This window comes from Mesoplodon densirostris, chromosome 7 (assembly GCF_025265405.1).
Source record: "Mesoplodon densirostris isolate mMesDen1 chromosome 7, mMesDen1 primary haplotype, whole genome shotgun sequence".
Classification (NCBI taxonomy): Eukaryota; Metazoa; Chordata; class Mammalia; order Artiodactyla; family Ziphiidae; genus Mesoplodon; species Mesoplodon densirostris.
In genome coordinates, this window is record NC_082667.1 from 66,303,034 (window position 1) to 66,319,677 (window position 16,644).

The following is a 16,644-nucleotide window of genomic DNA, read 5'->3' on the forward strand; positions in this document are numbered from 1 at the left end:
ACGCTCCAGGCAATGAGCATGGAGCTACGCATATAATGCTGAGCAAAACAGATGTGTCACTGTCCTCTGGGAGCTTGTTACCTGGCAGGACAGATTAATTAGAGAAATACCCAAATGTTACTTTTCATGCTATGATAGATTTTATAAGGGAGAAGCATCTGGAGCATGCTGGAAAAGTCTTCCCTAGGAAGGTGACATTTGAGCAGATATCTAGAGACTGAATGGGAGTTCATTAGGCAAAGAGGAAGAGAGGAGGAACATTGCCGGTAGAGGGAACAGCATGTGCCAAGCCTAAGAAGGAGGAGGAACGAGTTGCTGAAGCAAGGCCAGGACGTTGAGAGGGAGGAGGAGAGTGGTCCTAGAAGATGCTGGGGAGGTGAGCAGGGTTAATCGCACAGGGCCTCTTAAGCTCTACTAAGGATTATAGTGCTCATTTTGAGAGCAGAATGAAGCCTCTGAAGAGGCTGAACCAGATTTGCATTTCAGAGATTCCTCTCGCTGCCTGTGGATGGTGGATTGAACTGGATGAGGAGGTCAGGAGTGCAAGCAAAGGGATGGGATAGGAGGTTGTTGAGGGAGCCAAGGGACTGGTAATGACGGCAGGGCCTGAGCCTCCTTCACCTCTGCACCCCCAACATGCAGCCCAGGAACGGGTCCACAGTCAGCCTCATGTCTTTGGCTTGAAATGACCTGCAGATGATCAAGACCCAAACATCCTTCAAAGGGTCCCTGTGAAGAGAACTGGTTGGCTTGTTGGAAAGACCAGATGCAACAGGGAAGAGAGGCTCCAAGTCCTCAGAAACCAAAGGGGAGCCAAAGTTCTTAAGACTCCAGAATGTTCTAGATTTTCCCCATCTCCCAAAGGAACAGCCAACAATCATCAGGAGATTTGAGTTTTTCCCAATGAGCTCATAGGCACTGTTGTATTTAGAAACTGTTAAGGGGGCCAGACTCTCCAGCTCCCAGGGGGGGGTTACAATACCTTTGGTCCCAGGTACAGGCGGGGATGAGGCTCTTTGATGGAGCTTTCAGAATGTAGGAAAAGGAAGTCACAACTCTGCTGATCAAGCACATGTGGTTGCCCGCCACATCTCCAGACTGCCCTATATACTGTGGAGCACGGAGTACAATGTCCCACTTAGCTGGCAAGAAAGAATTCTACAAACTTGATGACAGGAATTAAAATGTATGACAGGTTCCTGCTGGAATAAAGACCAGTATCACATAAAAACATTACATCAGCTCAGTGAAGTAGGTACTATTCTTACCCCCATTTTATAGATGAGCAAACAAGGCATCTAGAGCATAAGAAACCTGCCTGAGGCTATGCAGCTGGTAAGTGGGGAAGCTTGAGCTTTTAACCACTCAGATTCTAGAAATGAGAGAAAAGTGGGAGGGAGGGTACCTTCACTGAACACCTTCCATGGTTAATTTTTTACAATTTAGTGTTTATAGGAATCAAACTCATTTACCTGGTAATTTTATTTCTAAGATCTATCTTGTCCCCTCTTGGTATTAAATAGTGAGGTGTTGTTGTAGTAGTGGATGTCTACATTGTTATAATTTTTTGTAAGTTAACTTGGCAGTATGCATATATATTTAAATATAAATACCTTTTGATCAAGCAATTCTACTTCTAAGATACTATCCCATGGAAAAACTCATGCATTTCTATGAAGTTACATCATGGAGAATGTTCATTATAACATTGTTTATAGTAGAGAAAGAATACAAACAACCTAAATAGTAATCAATAAGACAGAGGTCAAACAATTTATATAGTTCCTCATACCACAGAATGCTACAAAGCAGTATTAAATTTTATTAAAAAACTAAAAGCTCCATATGCACTAAATGAGAAACTTTCTAATATTGTTACGTAAAAAAGACAATGTGACAGAGACAACTGGTCATCCACCAAAATCAGCCCTCCTCTGCTTCCATGTGAAAGGAGTTTAATATGGACATATGGCCAGCAGCCCAGCTAGTGACAACATTCCCCAGTATCTCTTGCTGCTAGGTATTGCCATGCCACATCATCACCAATGAACTGGGAGCTAAAAAGAGATATGCAACTCCCAGTTTACTTAAAAAAAAAAAAAAAAAAAGCCTGCTCTGAACTTCCATTGTTTCCCCTTCCTACAAACTGGAACACAGATTTACCCATGATCCAGCTTCAACCATGTAGACAAGTGTAATACCTCAGGGGATGGCAAAATGACAACAGAGAAGAAACCAGGGTCTCCGAATGATCACATGGAGCAGAGCCACCTGTAACCCGACAGCTCACCTTAGAATTGTTACTTGAGCATGAAACAATCTTCTCTCTCCTATAGGTTAGCATACTTTGGGGCCTCATGTCAAAGCAACTTAGATTTTATCTTAATTAAAGCAGGAAGGTTGCAGAATACTTTAAAAGAGTTACTTACATAGAAAATTTGGTAGTAAATATAAAAGAAAGTACACCATGGCCACATGCATTTTATTGCAGGACCGTAAGGGTTTATTTCTATATATGGAAAATTATTAGTTAATATATTAAATGATATAATTTATATGATTCTTTCAATAGATATGCAAAACAAATTGACAAAATTCAACATGAATCTTAAAACTCAGAAGAGAAGAATATATTTCCTTAAAATAATGAAAAATAAAAATATAAAATAATACATGAAATAATATATTCTTATATTTTATATATTTTATCTTTCTACATATTATATGTTCTCCTATTTAGTGATAATATAAATATGAAATAATAATAAAAAGTTAAAATAGTGCATCTATTTAATAATTAGGTACAACATGGTCCTTGAAAGAAAAACACACAAAAAATTCAATTAAAAACAGAAAAAAGGCAAGAGTTCTCCTTATCAGCATTGTCATATTAGAGAATGTTGCCAAAATAAAAAAATATATACAGATATACAAAAGAAAGACACATACACATGCACAAGCACACAACTAAGACAAATAGTGAATTTGATAAAATAAAATAACAGGTTGTGAATGTGAAAAAATGCGGTATTTTGCAAAGTGGTCAAGAGCCTTTGGATTTAGACACATCTGGGTTCCAATCCTGGCTTTAGCAGTTAATTACCATGTGAACTTTATCTCCCTGAATCAATTTCCTTATCTGCAAAATGGGTATAATAAGACCCACCCCTCAGGGTTGCTGTAAGCATTAAGTGAAATATTGTCAAATGCTTAGCATGGGTCCTGGTACATAATAATCACCCTAGTTATAATAATCATGCTAGTTAACCACTATTATAACCACTCTACCATTTGTTAACAGTAATATTTATTATACAAGAAACATGTATAATACCAAGCAGCATTCATCTATGACACTAATTATCAGTTAGGAAAATCTAATGAAAAAAGTCTTCTTCATAAATAAGCAAAATTATAAATCATGTAGAATTTGTCTCAATAAGAGATATGGAAGACCTTTACAAAGATCCTTAAATCTAGTACAGGAAAAAGAAAGGAATACTTAAATTAATAGAGGGACAAACCACGTGCCTGAATGAGAACTAAATGTTTGCAAACTAAATAACTGAAAAATCTATGAACTGTAAAACAAACAAAACTAGGACAGTTCTGAATCCAGTGTGTAGCCTTAAAGCAATCACAATTAAAATGTTGTATAAGATGACATAAATTTCACTTAGAGAATAGGTAGGTGAGAGGCAAAACTGGAAAAGACCCAGAATCCATAAATCTTAGGTTAGAGTTAAGAGCTTTCTGAAGTGTCCTAGTCCAATAGGGAACAGAGGCCCACAGAGGCTGAGGAACATAACACCAGACACTGTTAAGTGGTGTCTGGCCATGAACTCCAATCTCCTGAATTCTTGTCCAGTTGCTCTATTAATTTGCACTGAATCTTTGTATCTAGAATATAATGAATACTCTGAAAAAGAAGAGCAATGGGGGAGAAGTAACCCACTGTACACTGAAACATATTATAAGGCAGCGGTAATTAAAATGGTACAATACTGATCAGAATAAAACAGAATCAAGGGCCCAGAACCAGTCTTTGCTATACATTAAAAAAAGATGCAGTATATGATTATCTAAGCCACAATGTAATAAGAAATATAAACACTATTAAAATATTATTGAGGTAACAGAATCTTAAGTCTTCAAATACCTATATCTTAAAACAAATTTCAGAGGTATTAGCAAAATAAATATAAATAAATCAAACTGTAGATAAACTACCAGAAAATATATTTGCTATCCCAATTAAGGAGAAGTAATATTTTTATAATGATTTAAATAATAGAAGACTTTCAAAGGAAAAGATAAGCTAAAATTACTGTATAAAAACTTTATGATCTCTCTAAAATAATACAAATTTTGTTCAAAGGCAAAAAAAAATCAAAAATGAAAAAGTATTGACAAAAAATACAGCCAAAGAACGGTTACTATCTATAACATCTACATGTATGACCAACAAAAAACCCAAGACCCAAATCAACACATGAGTAAAGAAATAAATAGTTAATTCACCCATTAAGAAAAAAATATTTTAAAATTTTAAGTTTAAGCAGATTAATTGAAGTAATAATGGAATGGTATTTCGCACTACTACTGCTACTAATAGTAGTAATTGTTATTTTGGATCATCTTGTTCTCGTTACATTCTGGCCAATAAGGAGCAAGAGCAAAGCAAAGCAAAGCAAAGTCTAGAGCAGGTAGTGTTTAGTGAGAAGACCCCTCACTCAGTCTATAGGGAGCATCACCCATTGGAGGTAATATGGTAAATGCAAATATTCCTACAAATATTCCTACACTTTGACACCGTGACTCTCAAGCCTGAGAATGTATCCCAAGAGAGTAACTTAAAGGAAGAAAGAAAAAAAACCTACAAGTACAAAGTTGTTTACAGTAGTGTTGTTAATCATAGTTAAAAGAACTGTAAACATCTGAAATACCCGACAATAGATACATCAATACAAAAGGAAACTACGCACCCATTAAATGATAACTATGAGGACAAGTCAAACTATAATGGAATTAGTCACAAAGTAAGTATTTTAAAAGTAGAAACAGGGGACTTCCCTGGTGGCACAGTGGATAAGAATCCGCCTGCCAATGGAAGGGACACAGGTTCGATCCTTGGACTGGGAAGACCCCACACGTCGCAGAGCAACTAAGCCTGTGTGTCACAACTACTGAGCCTGCGAGCCACAACTACTGAAGCCCGCGGGCCCAGAGCCTGTGCTCCGCAGCCACCGCAGTGAGAAGCCCGTGCACTGCAACAAAGAGTAGCCCCCGCTCGCCACAACTAGAAAAAGCCCACGCACAGCAAACGAAAACCCAACGTAGCCAAAAATAAATAAAATTAAATCTTAAAAAAAAAAAGGTAGAAACAGGGAGTTACATCTACACCACCAAATCAACTGTGAAAAAATTATAAATAAGGGTAAATACTAGAAAGAATAAAAACGGTTGCTTTTTCAGAATTTATGGGGTTGCGGGTGACATTTTAAGATAAATCTTTTCCTAGGGTTTTAAATCTGCTTTAATAAACAAGTTCGAAATTCAAAGTAGAGAAGTATATCATATTTTTCCAAAGATTTCATCTAAAGATGATTAATTTTTTTAAATTAGTACTTTAAAAAATTGTTGGAGAGTCAGGCATGTAAGCCAGCCGGAGCGGCAGCGCCGGTAGCAGCGACCCGGAGGGAAGCGCGAGGCAACGCTGGCTGCGGGGACTCGATGACAGTGCGAGAAGTACTAGATTTTACAAGTTTGCACCATGCGTGAGTATAAGCGAGTTGTTCTTGGCTCAGGAGGAGCTGGAAAATCTGCTCTGACTGTACAATTTGTTCAAGGAATTTTTGTTGAAAAATATGATCCTATGATAGAAGAGTCTTATAGAAAGCAAGTTGAAGTAATGCACAACAGTGTCTGCTTGACATCTTGGATACTGCAGGAACGGAACAATTTACAGCAATGAGGGATTTGTACGTGAAAAACGGACAAGGCTTTGCGTTAGTTTATTCCATCACAGCACAGTCCGTATTTAACGATTTACAAGATCTGAGAGAACAGATTCTTAGAGTTAAAGACACTGATGATGCTCCAATGATTCTGGTTGGTAATAAGTATGACTTGGAAGAAGAAAGAGTTCTAGGAAAGGAACAAGGTCAAAATTTAGCAAGACAATGGAACAACTGTGCATTCTTAGAATCCTCTGTCATATCAAAAATAAATGTTAGGGCCTCCCTGGTGGCGCAGTGGTTGAGAGTCCGCCTGCCGATGCAGGGGATACGGGTTCGTGCCCCGATCTGGGAGGATCCCATATGCCGCGGAGCGGCTGGGCCCGTGAGCCATGGCCGCTGGGCCTGCGCATCCGGAGCCTGTGCTCCGCAATGGGAGAGGCCACAACAGTGAGAGGCCCGCATACCGCAAAAAGAAAAAAAAAATAAAAATAAATAAATAAATAAATAAATGTTAATGAGATCTTTCATGACCTAGTGTGGCAAATTAACAGAAAAACTCCAGTGCCTGGGAAGGCCCGTAAAAAGTTGTCATGTCAGCTGCTTTAAGATACTAAATGCATTGTAGCTCTGAGCCAGGTCTGAAGAACTGTTGCCCAATTCAACAGTGCCAGCATTCCAACTTTGTTAAACCTACCAACATCTTAAACGGACTTTCTGTGGTGGTACCCTTTAAGGAGCAAATGAAAGCTACTACATCAGTTTGCACATTCTAATCACTTTCCAGTATCACAAGAGAGATTTTTACTTATATAATAGCCCTAGAGTATGCAGCTGGTAAAACCAAAGGCTACAATCCAGTATTACTGTTAAGAGACATTTTTCATCCACCAATGTTGTACATGTATGAAAATGGTGTACTGTATACTTTAACACGCCCCATACTTTGTATTGGAGAGTACAATAATGTAAATCCTAAAAGCACCACTATTTTAGCATAATAGAAGAAAGTCCAAAGAGCTCCTATATAGACTACTCCAGATAACTTCACCTCTTTGATACTTGTAACTTATTGTAATTTAAAAAAAATAAATTCAAGGTCATTATCATTGTATTGTACAAATAAGTGCTTTAACACAGCTATATAGTTTTTTAATTTTTAAAAACCTGTGGAGACAGTGATCTTGTCTTTAAGATATGATAGTCCTTTCAGTATAATGTCTTAAAGACGTTGCCTTTAATATCTGTTGGGAAGGAAATATCCAGACTTTTCAAATCTTTTATTATGTTTCCTGTTTTGTTTACATAGGGAACAATGTTTATAGTTGTGTGTTCAGTGGGGGTCTACAACAAGAAGTGTATATTTTCAAACAATCTTTTAATGATTTAACAATTTTTGTAAATCATTTTCAGTCTTCTGCAGCTGTAGATTCTCACTGTGAATCCCCTGCTTGCTCATGCATAAGTGTATTTGCAATACCAAATATACAGGTTTAGTATTTTTGCCTGTTAGTGATTGTTTCAAATGTGTAACGTTTTGGTTGAGATGTTAAATGGTGGATGAGTACCGTGGATGTGAATGTGGGAAGTAATTTTAATTATGTGTAATTGGTCACAAGGCCTAAGTTGCATAACTATTGCTGTTTTATTTAACAATGCCTTGTTGCTTTGTATGCATTAACATTTGAGTGTAAACATTGTGTGTCTATCCAACAGGGAGCCACAGTATTTAAATTGAACAACCTAATGTTACAACTCCTTTTGAGATGGCCAAACATAAACTAAAAGCCTTAATTAAAGTGGTGAAATTTTACATAACTTAGCATCAGTAGTTCAATAAATTTGGATTGCAAAAAAAAATAATAATTGTTGGACGTTTTACTTCTGGGAATCTTCTTGTCAATGTTGAATAGGTAGGTGTTAGTTACTATATTTCAGACTAGGGGCTTCTAACATGGTTGGTGGCACCCTGGACACAGCCACAGAACAATCCTTAAGCAGAAGGTTTCTATGCTGAGAATGACCACGAGTAGCGTGAGCCATCGGGAGAAGTGAGTCAGGAGATGGGAGCTGGGGTGGAGGTGAGGCAAGAGACCCCAAGTTTTACTTTCTGAAGGCGAGTCTGGCAAGTGGGTGGGTGGGGCCTTGCAGCCACCAGGAGGGAAGGGCTGGGGTCTGGACTTTGTAGTGACAGCAGATTAGAAAGCAAGAGATGACTCTGATGTCTCAGAAAGAGGAACTGTTCTATCTGGGTGGCTTCCTGGGTGTGAGAGGAAAAGGAAAAGGAAATGGAAGCATCAGAAGTTCAGGCCTGGGTCACCCTTCCAGACCCACTAGGTGCTAACAAGGCTCAGGGAGGGCTGGAGGGGTCCAGAAGGGGGGTTGGTTGGAAGAGACAAGTTTAGAGGTTTTCTGAGTGGGCAGGAAACGCCACCTGATTCACTTATTTGCAAATATTTACTGAGGGCCTGCTCTGTCTGTTCCACACTCGCCACTGGGATGGACAAAGGCCCTGACAGGATGTGCAGTGTTTACACGTTCACCTTCTTTGATCTGGAGAAAATGAAGCTAGCCCCAGCCTGAGGAGAGCATCTCCCCAATCCCACCTACCTTTTTCCTGCTCAGCCGCTTCACTAAGGTCTGGAAGCTTGAGCCCCACTAAGTTCTGATTTCTTAGCAGGATGTGCTCCTTTTTAGGAAAAGAAAGACAACGTTTCAGACGGTGACCTCAGGGTAGACTCTTCCCTTGGTTCTATGGCTCTGTGACCCCTCAGTCTCACGGGGCAGCACTCGGGGCGGGGACAGTCACGACATCTGAGGGGCACCAGGAAGACCGCTCCTCTCCCAGCCTGTAAAGGTGCTGGAAACTCCACCACCAGTGCCCCATTCCTTGGGTCAGGAATGGTCCTTCGCACGGCTGGCTTTTTAAATAAGCCTGTGAGCCTCAGGGCAAGGGAGCTGCCAGCCACATGGTGGCTGAAGGCTGGAAGACAAACAGAGGCAGAGCCCAGGGCTCTGGGGATTGGAGGGTCCCCTGGGTGTGTATGGAGCGGCCAGAGATGGAAACAATGTTTGTGATCTCATGGCCGTGCTCTGAGCTGCCTGGAGCTTCCTGCCTTGTTATTCTGGGCAGTGAGTGCCCACCTTCAGGACTTGTGACCTCCCCTGCCCCCAGTTCCTCAGTGGCCTGTGATGGCACCTCTTGAGTTGTTAAACTCTCCAGACGAATGAGGCCTGCAGATTGCGGTCCCAAGGCAGCAGGCCAATAGCCACTGCTGCCTGGGGCTTCGGCCAGCAGAGCCGAGAGAGATGGGGATGCTGACGGCAGGTATGTGGCACAGGTAGGCTCACACCTGTTCCAAGTCCAAGACCGGCGCTCCCAAGTGGAAATGCCACACAGAGCTCCTTGGGCCTGCGACTTGTGCTTCTAAGGGTATTTTCAGTGTCCCGGTAGCAAAGGCCACTTGGACGGTTTTCCTCCTGGGTGAAGGAGAGGAAGGGGCCAGCAGAGGGAGCTCTGGCCTAGATGGAAGTCATGGGCCAGGGCCCTTGACCTGTTTCCTTAACCAGAGGCCCACAACCAAGCGGCTCTCAGCACCCTGGCTTGGGCTGGAGGTGCGGTCAGACGCAGGGCAGTGGTTAGTGGGATGGGGCCTCCAGGTTCTCTGTGGTTTTCTTTGCTGCAGAGAGGAACTGGCAGGGGTCTGGGGGTGGCCTGTCACCTGGGCCTGGACTCTGCTGCCCAGAGGCATGTGAAGGCAAATGCCTGTCTGACCTCCTTGGCGTCACCTTCCCCAGGGGTCTGGCGCTGCGGCCCACCAGAGGAGGTCCTTGCACGCCTGTGCTGACCCGCTAGCTAGTGAGGTCTTCCTGGCTGGGTGGGCTTTTCTGTGTATAATGTTTTTAACCTCAGCAGCCAGGCCCCAGCTCCCCCGGAGCCTCCAACGCAGAAGGCTTCTGTGCAGGATAGTGACCACGGTTGGAACGCGTTCCTGCTAGTGCAGACCCCCAACCCCACACTTGCTCTTGACAGCTGTCAAGTGCCTCTTTTCCTTCCCTGTCCCATGGCCCCTCTGTAGGGGAGCCAGGAGGGCCTCATCCAACTCCAGCTGTGCGGGTGCCAGGCCCCACCCCAGGGAGTCCCGGCTGCCTTGGCGTGTGGCCTGGGTTGGCCCTCTGGGGAAGTGGGGCTTGGGTAAGGATTTCTTTGTCCTGTTAAACTCTTCTCTTCCTCACACCCTGAGCTCTCTCCCCCTGCATCTCTGGATGCCCCCCAGTCATTCCATGAATAGGGCAGTAGCCCCATGAGAGACAGCTGTGCCTGGTTTGATGGCCAGTGACAGTTAGGGACATCAGGGGTGTTAGAAGAAATTCACCACAGGGGGAGCAGCCCCTCACGGCCATGTTTGGATGGATTTGAGGCCCTTTGTTAACAGGTATCAGGAAGGAAAGCTTGGAGGGCAAGACAGAGGGAAAAGCCATTCCATCCTTGCCCCATCCTAGGCGTGACAAGGTGCTCCGTCAAAGGCTTCTTGTTCATGAGCCACCAGCTCCAGTTAGAGAGGAAAACACAGCCCAGGACTCAGGGCCCATGTGTCCTTCCATATACCCACCTTCCCCTTGAAATGTGGCTTTGTGTGGCAGCTCTACACCAGCTGCCCTCACCCGAGTGAGCAGGGTAAAGGCACGAAATGTGATATTTGTGAAGGACATGCTGCCCAGTGGGCTGGTTTTCGGGATGGGGAAGTTCAGGGTTCCACAAGGCCCACGTCTGGGCCACACCTGCCCCGCCCCAGGCCCAGGTCAGCCCGGCCCAGAGGCCCTCAGCCCAGGTTGGGGACCTGGACGCACACCCTGCCCAGCAGGCCCCCGGGAACCCACCTCACGGAGTTTGGTCAGTTTCTGCATCCGCACTGGCTGCACTTGTATCTGAAAGTCTTTAAGTCCAGGAGCCTTGGCCAGCTTGCTGCCAGCTTTGCCTGAAAGACGCTTCTCTTCCTCTGCCAGCGGCACCTTGGCAAGCACTTTCTGCAGCCGGGGGCCGGGTTCTTCGGGACTGCTGTCCCAGGAGACACCCCGCAGCAGAGGCGGCCGGGACGCAGGAGGCCACAGCTCAGCTTTGGAGCCAACCTTGGACCCTGTGGGCTCTCCGACTGTACTTTTCCCCTGGGGGGACTGGGGAGCCACCCCTCCAGAGCCCTGGGTTGGGCTTCTGGGCAGAGGGTTGCCCTCCTTGGCTGTCTTCAGAAGCGGCTTCCCTAGCTCGCTCTCAACAGGGCCAGGCTGGGGGCTGTTCAGGGCCATTTTCCCACCACTGCCTGTGCCAGAAGCTGGGCCCTTGGGTATGGCCTCTGGGCAATGGAGGGGATCAAAGTTTTCCTTTTGTTCTATTGCAATTTCTTTGGACTTCTCAACTGTGGGAGAGCGAGGAGTCAGCCTGCCCTGAGACACTTTCCTCTGGTCATTCTGCTTGTGGTCAGCTAGCCCTTTGAGGACATTCTGAAAGAGACAAGGTAGAGCTGGGACCCCGGGGGCAGGTTGGAGGGGAGAAGGGTGAATTCACCTCTGCTGTGGGGTCTCTATCTCCATGGACCCTGCTAAGGGACCCGCACGTGTGTGTGTACGCACGTGCGCACATGTGTATGTGTGTGTGTGTGTGTGTGTGTGTGTGTGTGTGTAGGGGTGGGGAGGTGTTGGAGAGGTATGGGCTAGGTAGAAAGGGAGGACCTCTCAATCACATCTGAGCCGGTAAAGGGGACCTACAAACAAGCCTGAGGTTTGTAAAACAGACAGGATAAGGGGACCTGCCATTCAAAACCTGCCAAGAACTTCCCAAGGGCTAGGTGCTGCAGAGGACAGTGGAATGGAGGGCAGCCACAAGTTTTGGCTTTGACTCTGTTGCCCCAGATTCTAGTCCTGGCTCTGCCTGGCAAGGCCCTTAACTCTTAGGGATTCAGATTTCCCATCAGGTTTGTGAACTCCCTGAAATTATATACAAGTGTATATGTGTGTTTGTGTGTTGTATGTATTTTTCTGGGAAGAGAGTCCACAGCTTTCAGCAATCTCTCAGAGCGTTCTATGATCCAAAAGAGGTTACAGATCACTGAATAAGGGGGTTCTTGCGAAGCTGATAGCTTGCTGTTCAGAAGTTCCAAGATTCTGTACTCTTCTTTCATTTCCCAAGGGAAACCTGCTTTGTGAGGTGCAGGTTCGTGGGTCTGTCTGGGTATTTGTGTGTGCTGCCTTGTGTGTGTGCTGAAACTCTACCAGAGGACTCTATCCCAGACCTAGTTCTAGATGAGATTATATTCTATGCTGCCCTTGACACCACCTTGAGCAGGTGGTTCTAAGCAGGTGTGGGGCTCTTCGTTTGCTCATCAGCAAAGATGAGGTTTTCCAGGCTGCCCCCAGGAAGAGTCCCAGCTAGGGGCTGGAGCTTTCCTGCAATTTTCACTAGAGCTGACGGGGGCAGCAGTCTTGCCTGGCTGTTGCTGGGCCCAGTGGTCCCCCTGGCCTCTGGCAGCAGCCTGACTGGGAATGTAGGACTATGGGCAGGACCACCATGGAGGTCATCCCCACTGAATCCCACAGCCTCACCCCCTCCACCTCAGACTTCCAGTCACCGTAGGGCAGAGGAACCTTCTAGCTTCCTCAGCCTTGACCTTCCACTCACGCACACCCACTGGCAGGCTGCCCAGGGCCAGCCTAGGCTTCTGGGACACCGTGTCTCCCACACTCAAATCATCCAAACTGGGCAGACCTCAAACTCACAGGCTCGCCAAGTGGAGGTGAAGAGACTTCGGCCTCATCCCCCTTCTGCTGGAGAAAGTAAACACGAGTCAGTCAGCAACGTGAAGAGACCGAATCTCCTCCTGAAAGGCCCTCAAGCAGACCCCTACGGTGGTGTCGACGTCTCCCCCACCCAGCACCCTCGCCTTCAGCGGGTCATGGAGGGGCCTCTCAGGTGTGAAGGGGTTAGAGGAGAGACTAGTTGACATAGAAACCCCAAACGGTGCCCCGTTACCTGTGGTGGTGCTCCGGGCAGAGGGGACCCTGGGCCACTGCACGCATCCAAACCTAAAATGGTCCAGACACTGGCGAGTGATGTCCAGCACCCCAGACCCTCAGCTGTCCCTTTAGCAAAAATGCATCTACCTCCCCAGAGTGTCCTCCCTTGGGTCCCTCGGGCCCAGGAGCCAGTAATGCCGGTGCTTGCTGAGTACCTCTCACAATGCCAGGCTCTGTGGGGAGCCCCCATCTAATCATCAAAGAAACCACATGCGGAGGCCGGGGCAGAGGGAAATCAAGGCCACACAGCCGGAGTGTCAGCGCTGGGATCCGAACCCGGGCTGCCTGGCCGGCACCTGAGCTTGCCCTGCAGCTCTGACAAGGGTAGGCTGCTCTCCCTGGCACCCCACCCCTACCCTGGCTGAGCTGAGGGTGTGGCCCTGAACGCAGCCTAATGAAAGGGAAGCAGTCAAAACACAGAGAGTGGCCCAAATAGAGGCCTTTGCAAATAAGCTCTGAGGTGACCTCTCTCCAGGTCCTCTCTGGGCAGAGGGCCCCAGCCATAGCCCCCTTCCCTCCATCCTCATCCGGGGCTAGGCCTACCTCCCCACACTAGCTTGAAACCCCAAAGAAAGTACATCTTCCTCCTCTGAGGCAGCCGAGCCAGGCCCCTCGGGAGGGGGCCAAACGGGGGTCCTGACTGGGAAGGCTGCAGGACAGGAGTCCTGGGGCCCAGGGGAGGGACTGAGCCGCCACCCAAGGCGGGGAGCCAGAGTGGGCAATGCCGTGGGGTTTGGGGGGGGAGGTGGACCTCACCAGGCCGCTTGGGGACGGTGAGGCAGTTGCTCTGAGAGGACCCAGGAGAAGCTCTGGGGCTGAGGTTTGGGGAAACAGCTGTGGAGACAGACACAAATTGGCCAGCATTCGTGAAGGTTCAGGACTTCAGCCTAACAAAGACATCCTTTCAGGTATTTCTCGCCTCTGGGGACTGGGTCTGGCTTGTCGGATTCAGGGGCTGATTCTGGACTCCATATAAGGCTCCTACCACAGCCCAATGCCTCCCTGCTGCCAGCCCAACGGGGGGGGGGGCGCTGGGGTCACTTGGGGGAGAGGGAGGGTGATTGGGGTCACAATCCTCAGTCTACCTGGCCTCACCCCAAAGCACCTTCTAGAAACAGAGGACCTGGCATTGCTTGGCAGGTACAGCTCCAAAGGCTATACCTCCTACACTTGCCAGGATGGCTCTGATTTCAAATGTGCCCCTTCCCTCCTAAGTACAGACTTGTTTAACTGCCCCAAATGTTTGCTCAAGAAAAAGAGTGACTTTAGCCAAAGGCATAGCAGGAGAATTTCAGAAAACCTTTCTTTTAATCCAGAAATTCCAGAGAGACACCAAAGACCACACTTCCCTTCCCTAGGATCCTTCCCGGGCACAGCTGGAGGTCAGGGAGAGGAAGCCAGGGCCGGCCTCTCCTGACCTTTGCAGAGGAGGTGCCCACAGAGCAGGGCCTCCTGGGGATGGTGGGAGACCACACAGACTCCAACCCTGCAGGGTGGCCCGGGAGTCTGTGCACTCAGGCATCACACAGAGGGTTTCTCTCCAGGCAGGGTTCAGGGACTGGGGAGCCTAGGTCAAGTTCACGGGTGTCATATGGGCTAGCACTTCTTGGCAAAGCAGGAAAACACAATGGTCACACACAGACCCCCAGAAATGGAAAGCAGAGTTTTCTGGGCTAGAGTTGGGTCGGTATTTCAGAGCTTCTGATACGGGGCGAGATGCCCTCTCCTCACAGGATCCTCTCCAGGAGGCTCAGTCCTCCTGGGCCCAAGAGGCCTGGAGGCAGGCACGTCAAGGGCCGCCCCTGGGAAGCAGGGCTCCTGCTGCATCTGGGGCTGGGCCCTCCCCAACGCCCGCCCCCATCGGAGGGGCTCAGGGTGGCCACCTGTCGTCCTACCTGACGGGCAGTCGCCGGGGCTGCTCCTGGACTTCCTCCCGCGGCGGGTCAGGAACCGCTCACTCACCGACTTGGCTTCCTCTAGCAGCGCCAGGTTTTTCTTCTTGTCCTCCTCTGAGATGCTGATGTCTGGCAGCTGGCCGTTTACCAGGTCAATGATGTGCCCCGCAGGGTCTGCAGAGGGAGGGTGAGCACGGCGTGAGAGCCACGGAATCCTTGGTCCCCAACCTCAGCCCTGTCCCCAGCCCCTACCCCTCAGCCCAGGGACACTGCCCAGAGGGGACTTGGCCAGCCAAACCTTGGCCCGATGCCGGGTCCTGGAGAGGGCTGCGTGGGGACAGACAGGGCTCCCCCAGCAGGCCTGACCCCTCCAGCTTGTAGCTGGTGGATGTGGCAGGTCCTCTATCACAAATGGCCATGAAGCCACCTAGGTTCCCAGTACTGTCCTCAACTCTGCCATAAGGGAAGGCCATCAGGAGCCCCACCTGTTCTATCTGCTCCCCTAGTGTTCTTCCTTCAGTCTCTGTTTCTTTAACAAGATAGTGAGCTTAACATATGTGGATAAAGGAAGCACTCCAAAGATCATGGGCCAAAGACACAATCCCATGGCCACCTTCCCTCCTTTCTCCCTCTACTCACGTTGTTTACCCCCATCCTTCTCCATAACTGCCCCTTCTCCAGGACGCATTCCCTGGGTGAGTGACACCACCTCTCACCCAGCTGCTCAGAAACATAGGAGTCACTCCACACTCTTCCCTCTTCCTCAGCTGCCCCCAGGTCCAACCAACTCAGCATCAAGTAAGTATCTCTGGAACCTGTGCCTCATCGCCACTCTTGCTCATCAGCTGTAACTTACCTGCACAATTATATCAGCCACCTCACAGGTCCTCCACCTCCAGGCTATCTGCTCCATCCCATCCTCCATTGCCTATCACAGTGACCTTCCTAAGGGCCATATCTGACCATGCAATTCTCCTGCCTCAGCTCATCAGGATTCCTCCTGGTCCCCAGTGTGACGTCCAGATGCCAAACTGCGCCCAGCCACTTTTCCTGATCTCACATACTCCTCTCCTCCAGCCCCTTGGTAGTGAATGGCTCCCGTTGTGCCTCTCCAGCCTCCATTCCTCCTCCTTCTGGTCAGAGCTCCCCGGTTTGCACCAGGTGAAACTCGTCTGAGTCTCAGTCATGTTAGGAAGGAGCTAAACAATACTGCCCATCTCAGCCCAAGTGCCAGTAATGGAACCATGTACCATCCTCAGCCAGCCAATGAGTTCAATCCCCCTGGGTGACTGGTTCAGGGATGGCCATGGAGGCCAATGAGAGGCAGCTCTGAGAATGGTGGTGGGTGTATGGGGAAGAGGAGCTCTCTTTTCACTGAAGGGATGTAAGTTACTGGTAGCCATTTGCCCAGAAGGAAGCCAGCACACAAGAGAGGAAACTTGGGAGATGGGATGGGATGATTGCTAATGACCCAACATGAGCATCTGGGCTCAGCACTCCCTGAAAACACAGACCCTGGCTTTTATTTATTTTTAATGTGTTTTGGCATAAGCTAGTTTAAATTGAGTTTCTGTCATTTGCAAGAGTCCTGACACACAGCCAAGCATGCAATTGCTCTGTTATGGCTCCTGCTCAGCAGCACAATTGCTTCCTCCACCGAAATGACCTTTCCTCCCTCTTGTCTATCTGTCCGACTCTCTAAGGCACAACTCAGATACTCTCCC

General features: G+C 47.5%; 2 protein-coding genes across 8 annotated transcripts in view; one reads left to right on the forward strand and one right to left on the reverse strand.

Moving 5' to 3' along the window:
• IRAG1 (inositol 1,4,5-triphosphate receptor associated 1) overlaps positions 1–16,644 on the reverse strand; it is a 122,100-nt gene that overhangs the window by 44,995 nt on the left and 60,461 nt on the right. For 3 of the 6 annotated variants that reach the window (XM_060103032.1, XM_060103037.1, XM_060103038.1), the window contains exons 5-10: positions 14,921–15,094; positions 13,782–13,859; positions 12,982–13,034; positions 12,729–12,776; positions 10,839–11,456; positions 8,568–8,646 (exon numbers count right to left, since the gene is read on the reverse strand). In XM_060103032.1, the coding sequence (XP_059959015.1) occupies positions 8,568–8,646; positions 10,839–11,456; positions 12,729–12,776; positions 12,982–13,034; positions 13,782–13,859; positions 14,921–15,094 (1,050 nt within the window). The remainder of the gene's footprint in view (positions 1–8,567; positions 8,647–10,838; positions 11,457–12,728; positions 12,777–12,981; positions 13,035–13,781; positions 13,860–14,920; positions 15,095–16,644) is intronic. The other 3 variants (XM_060103033.1, XM_060103036.1, XM_060103035.1) reach the window with 3 other exon arrangements.
• On the forward strand, positions 5,774–6,786 carry LOC132493610 (ras-related protein Rap-1b-like). Of its 2 annotated transcripts, none has more exons than XM_060104327.1 (3): positions 5,774–5,898; positions 5,955–6,223; positions 6,463–6,786. In XM_060104327.1, the coding sequence occupies exons 1-3, from the start codon at positions 5,774–5,776 to the stop codon at positions 6,564–6,566; spliced, it is 498 nt and encodes a 165-aa protein (XP_059960310.1). In that variant the 3' UTR covers positions 6,567–6,786. The 2 variants fall into 2 exon arrangements, with proteins under 2 accessions (XP_059960310.1, XP_059960311.1); XM_060104328.1 differs by having other exon boundaries at positions 5,774–5,829.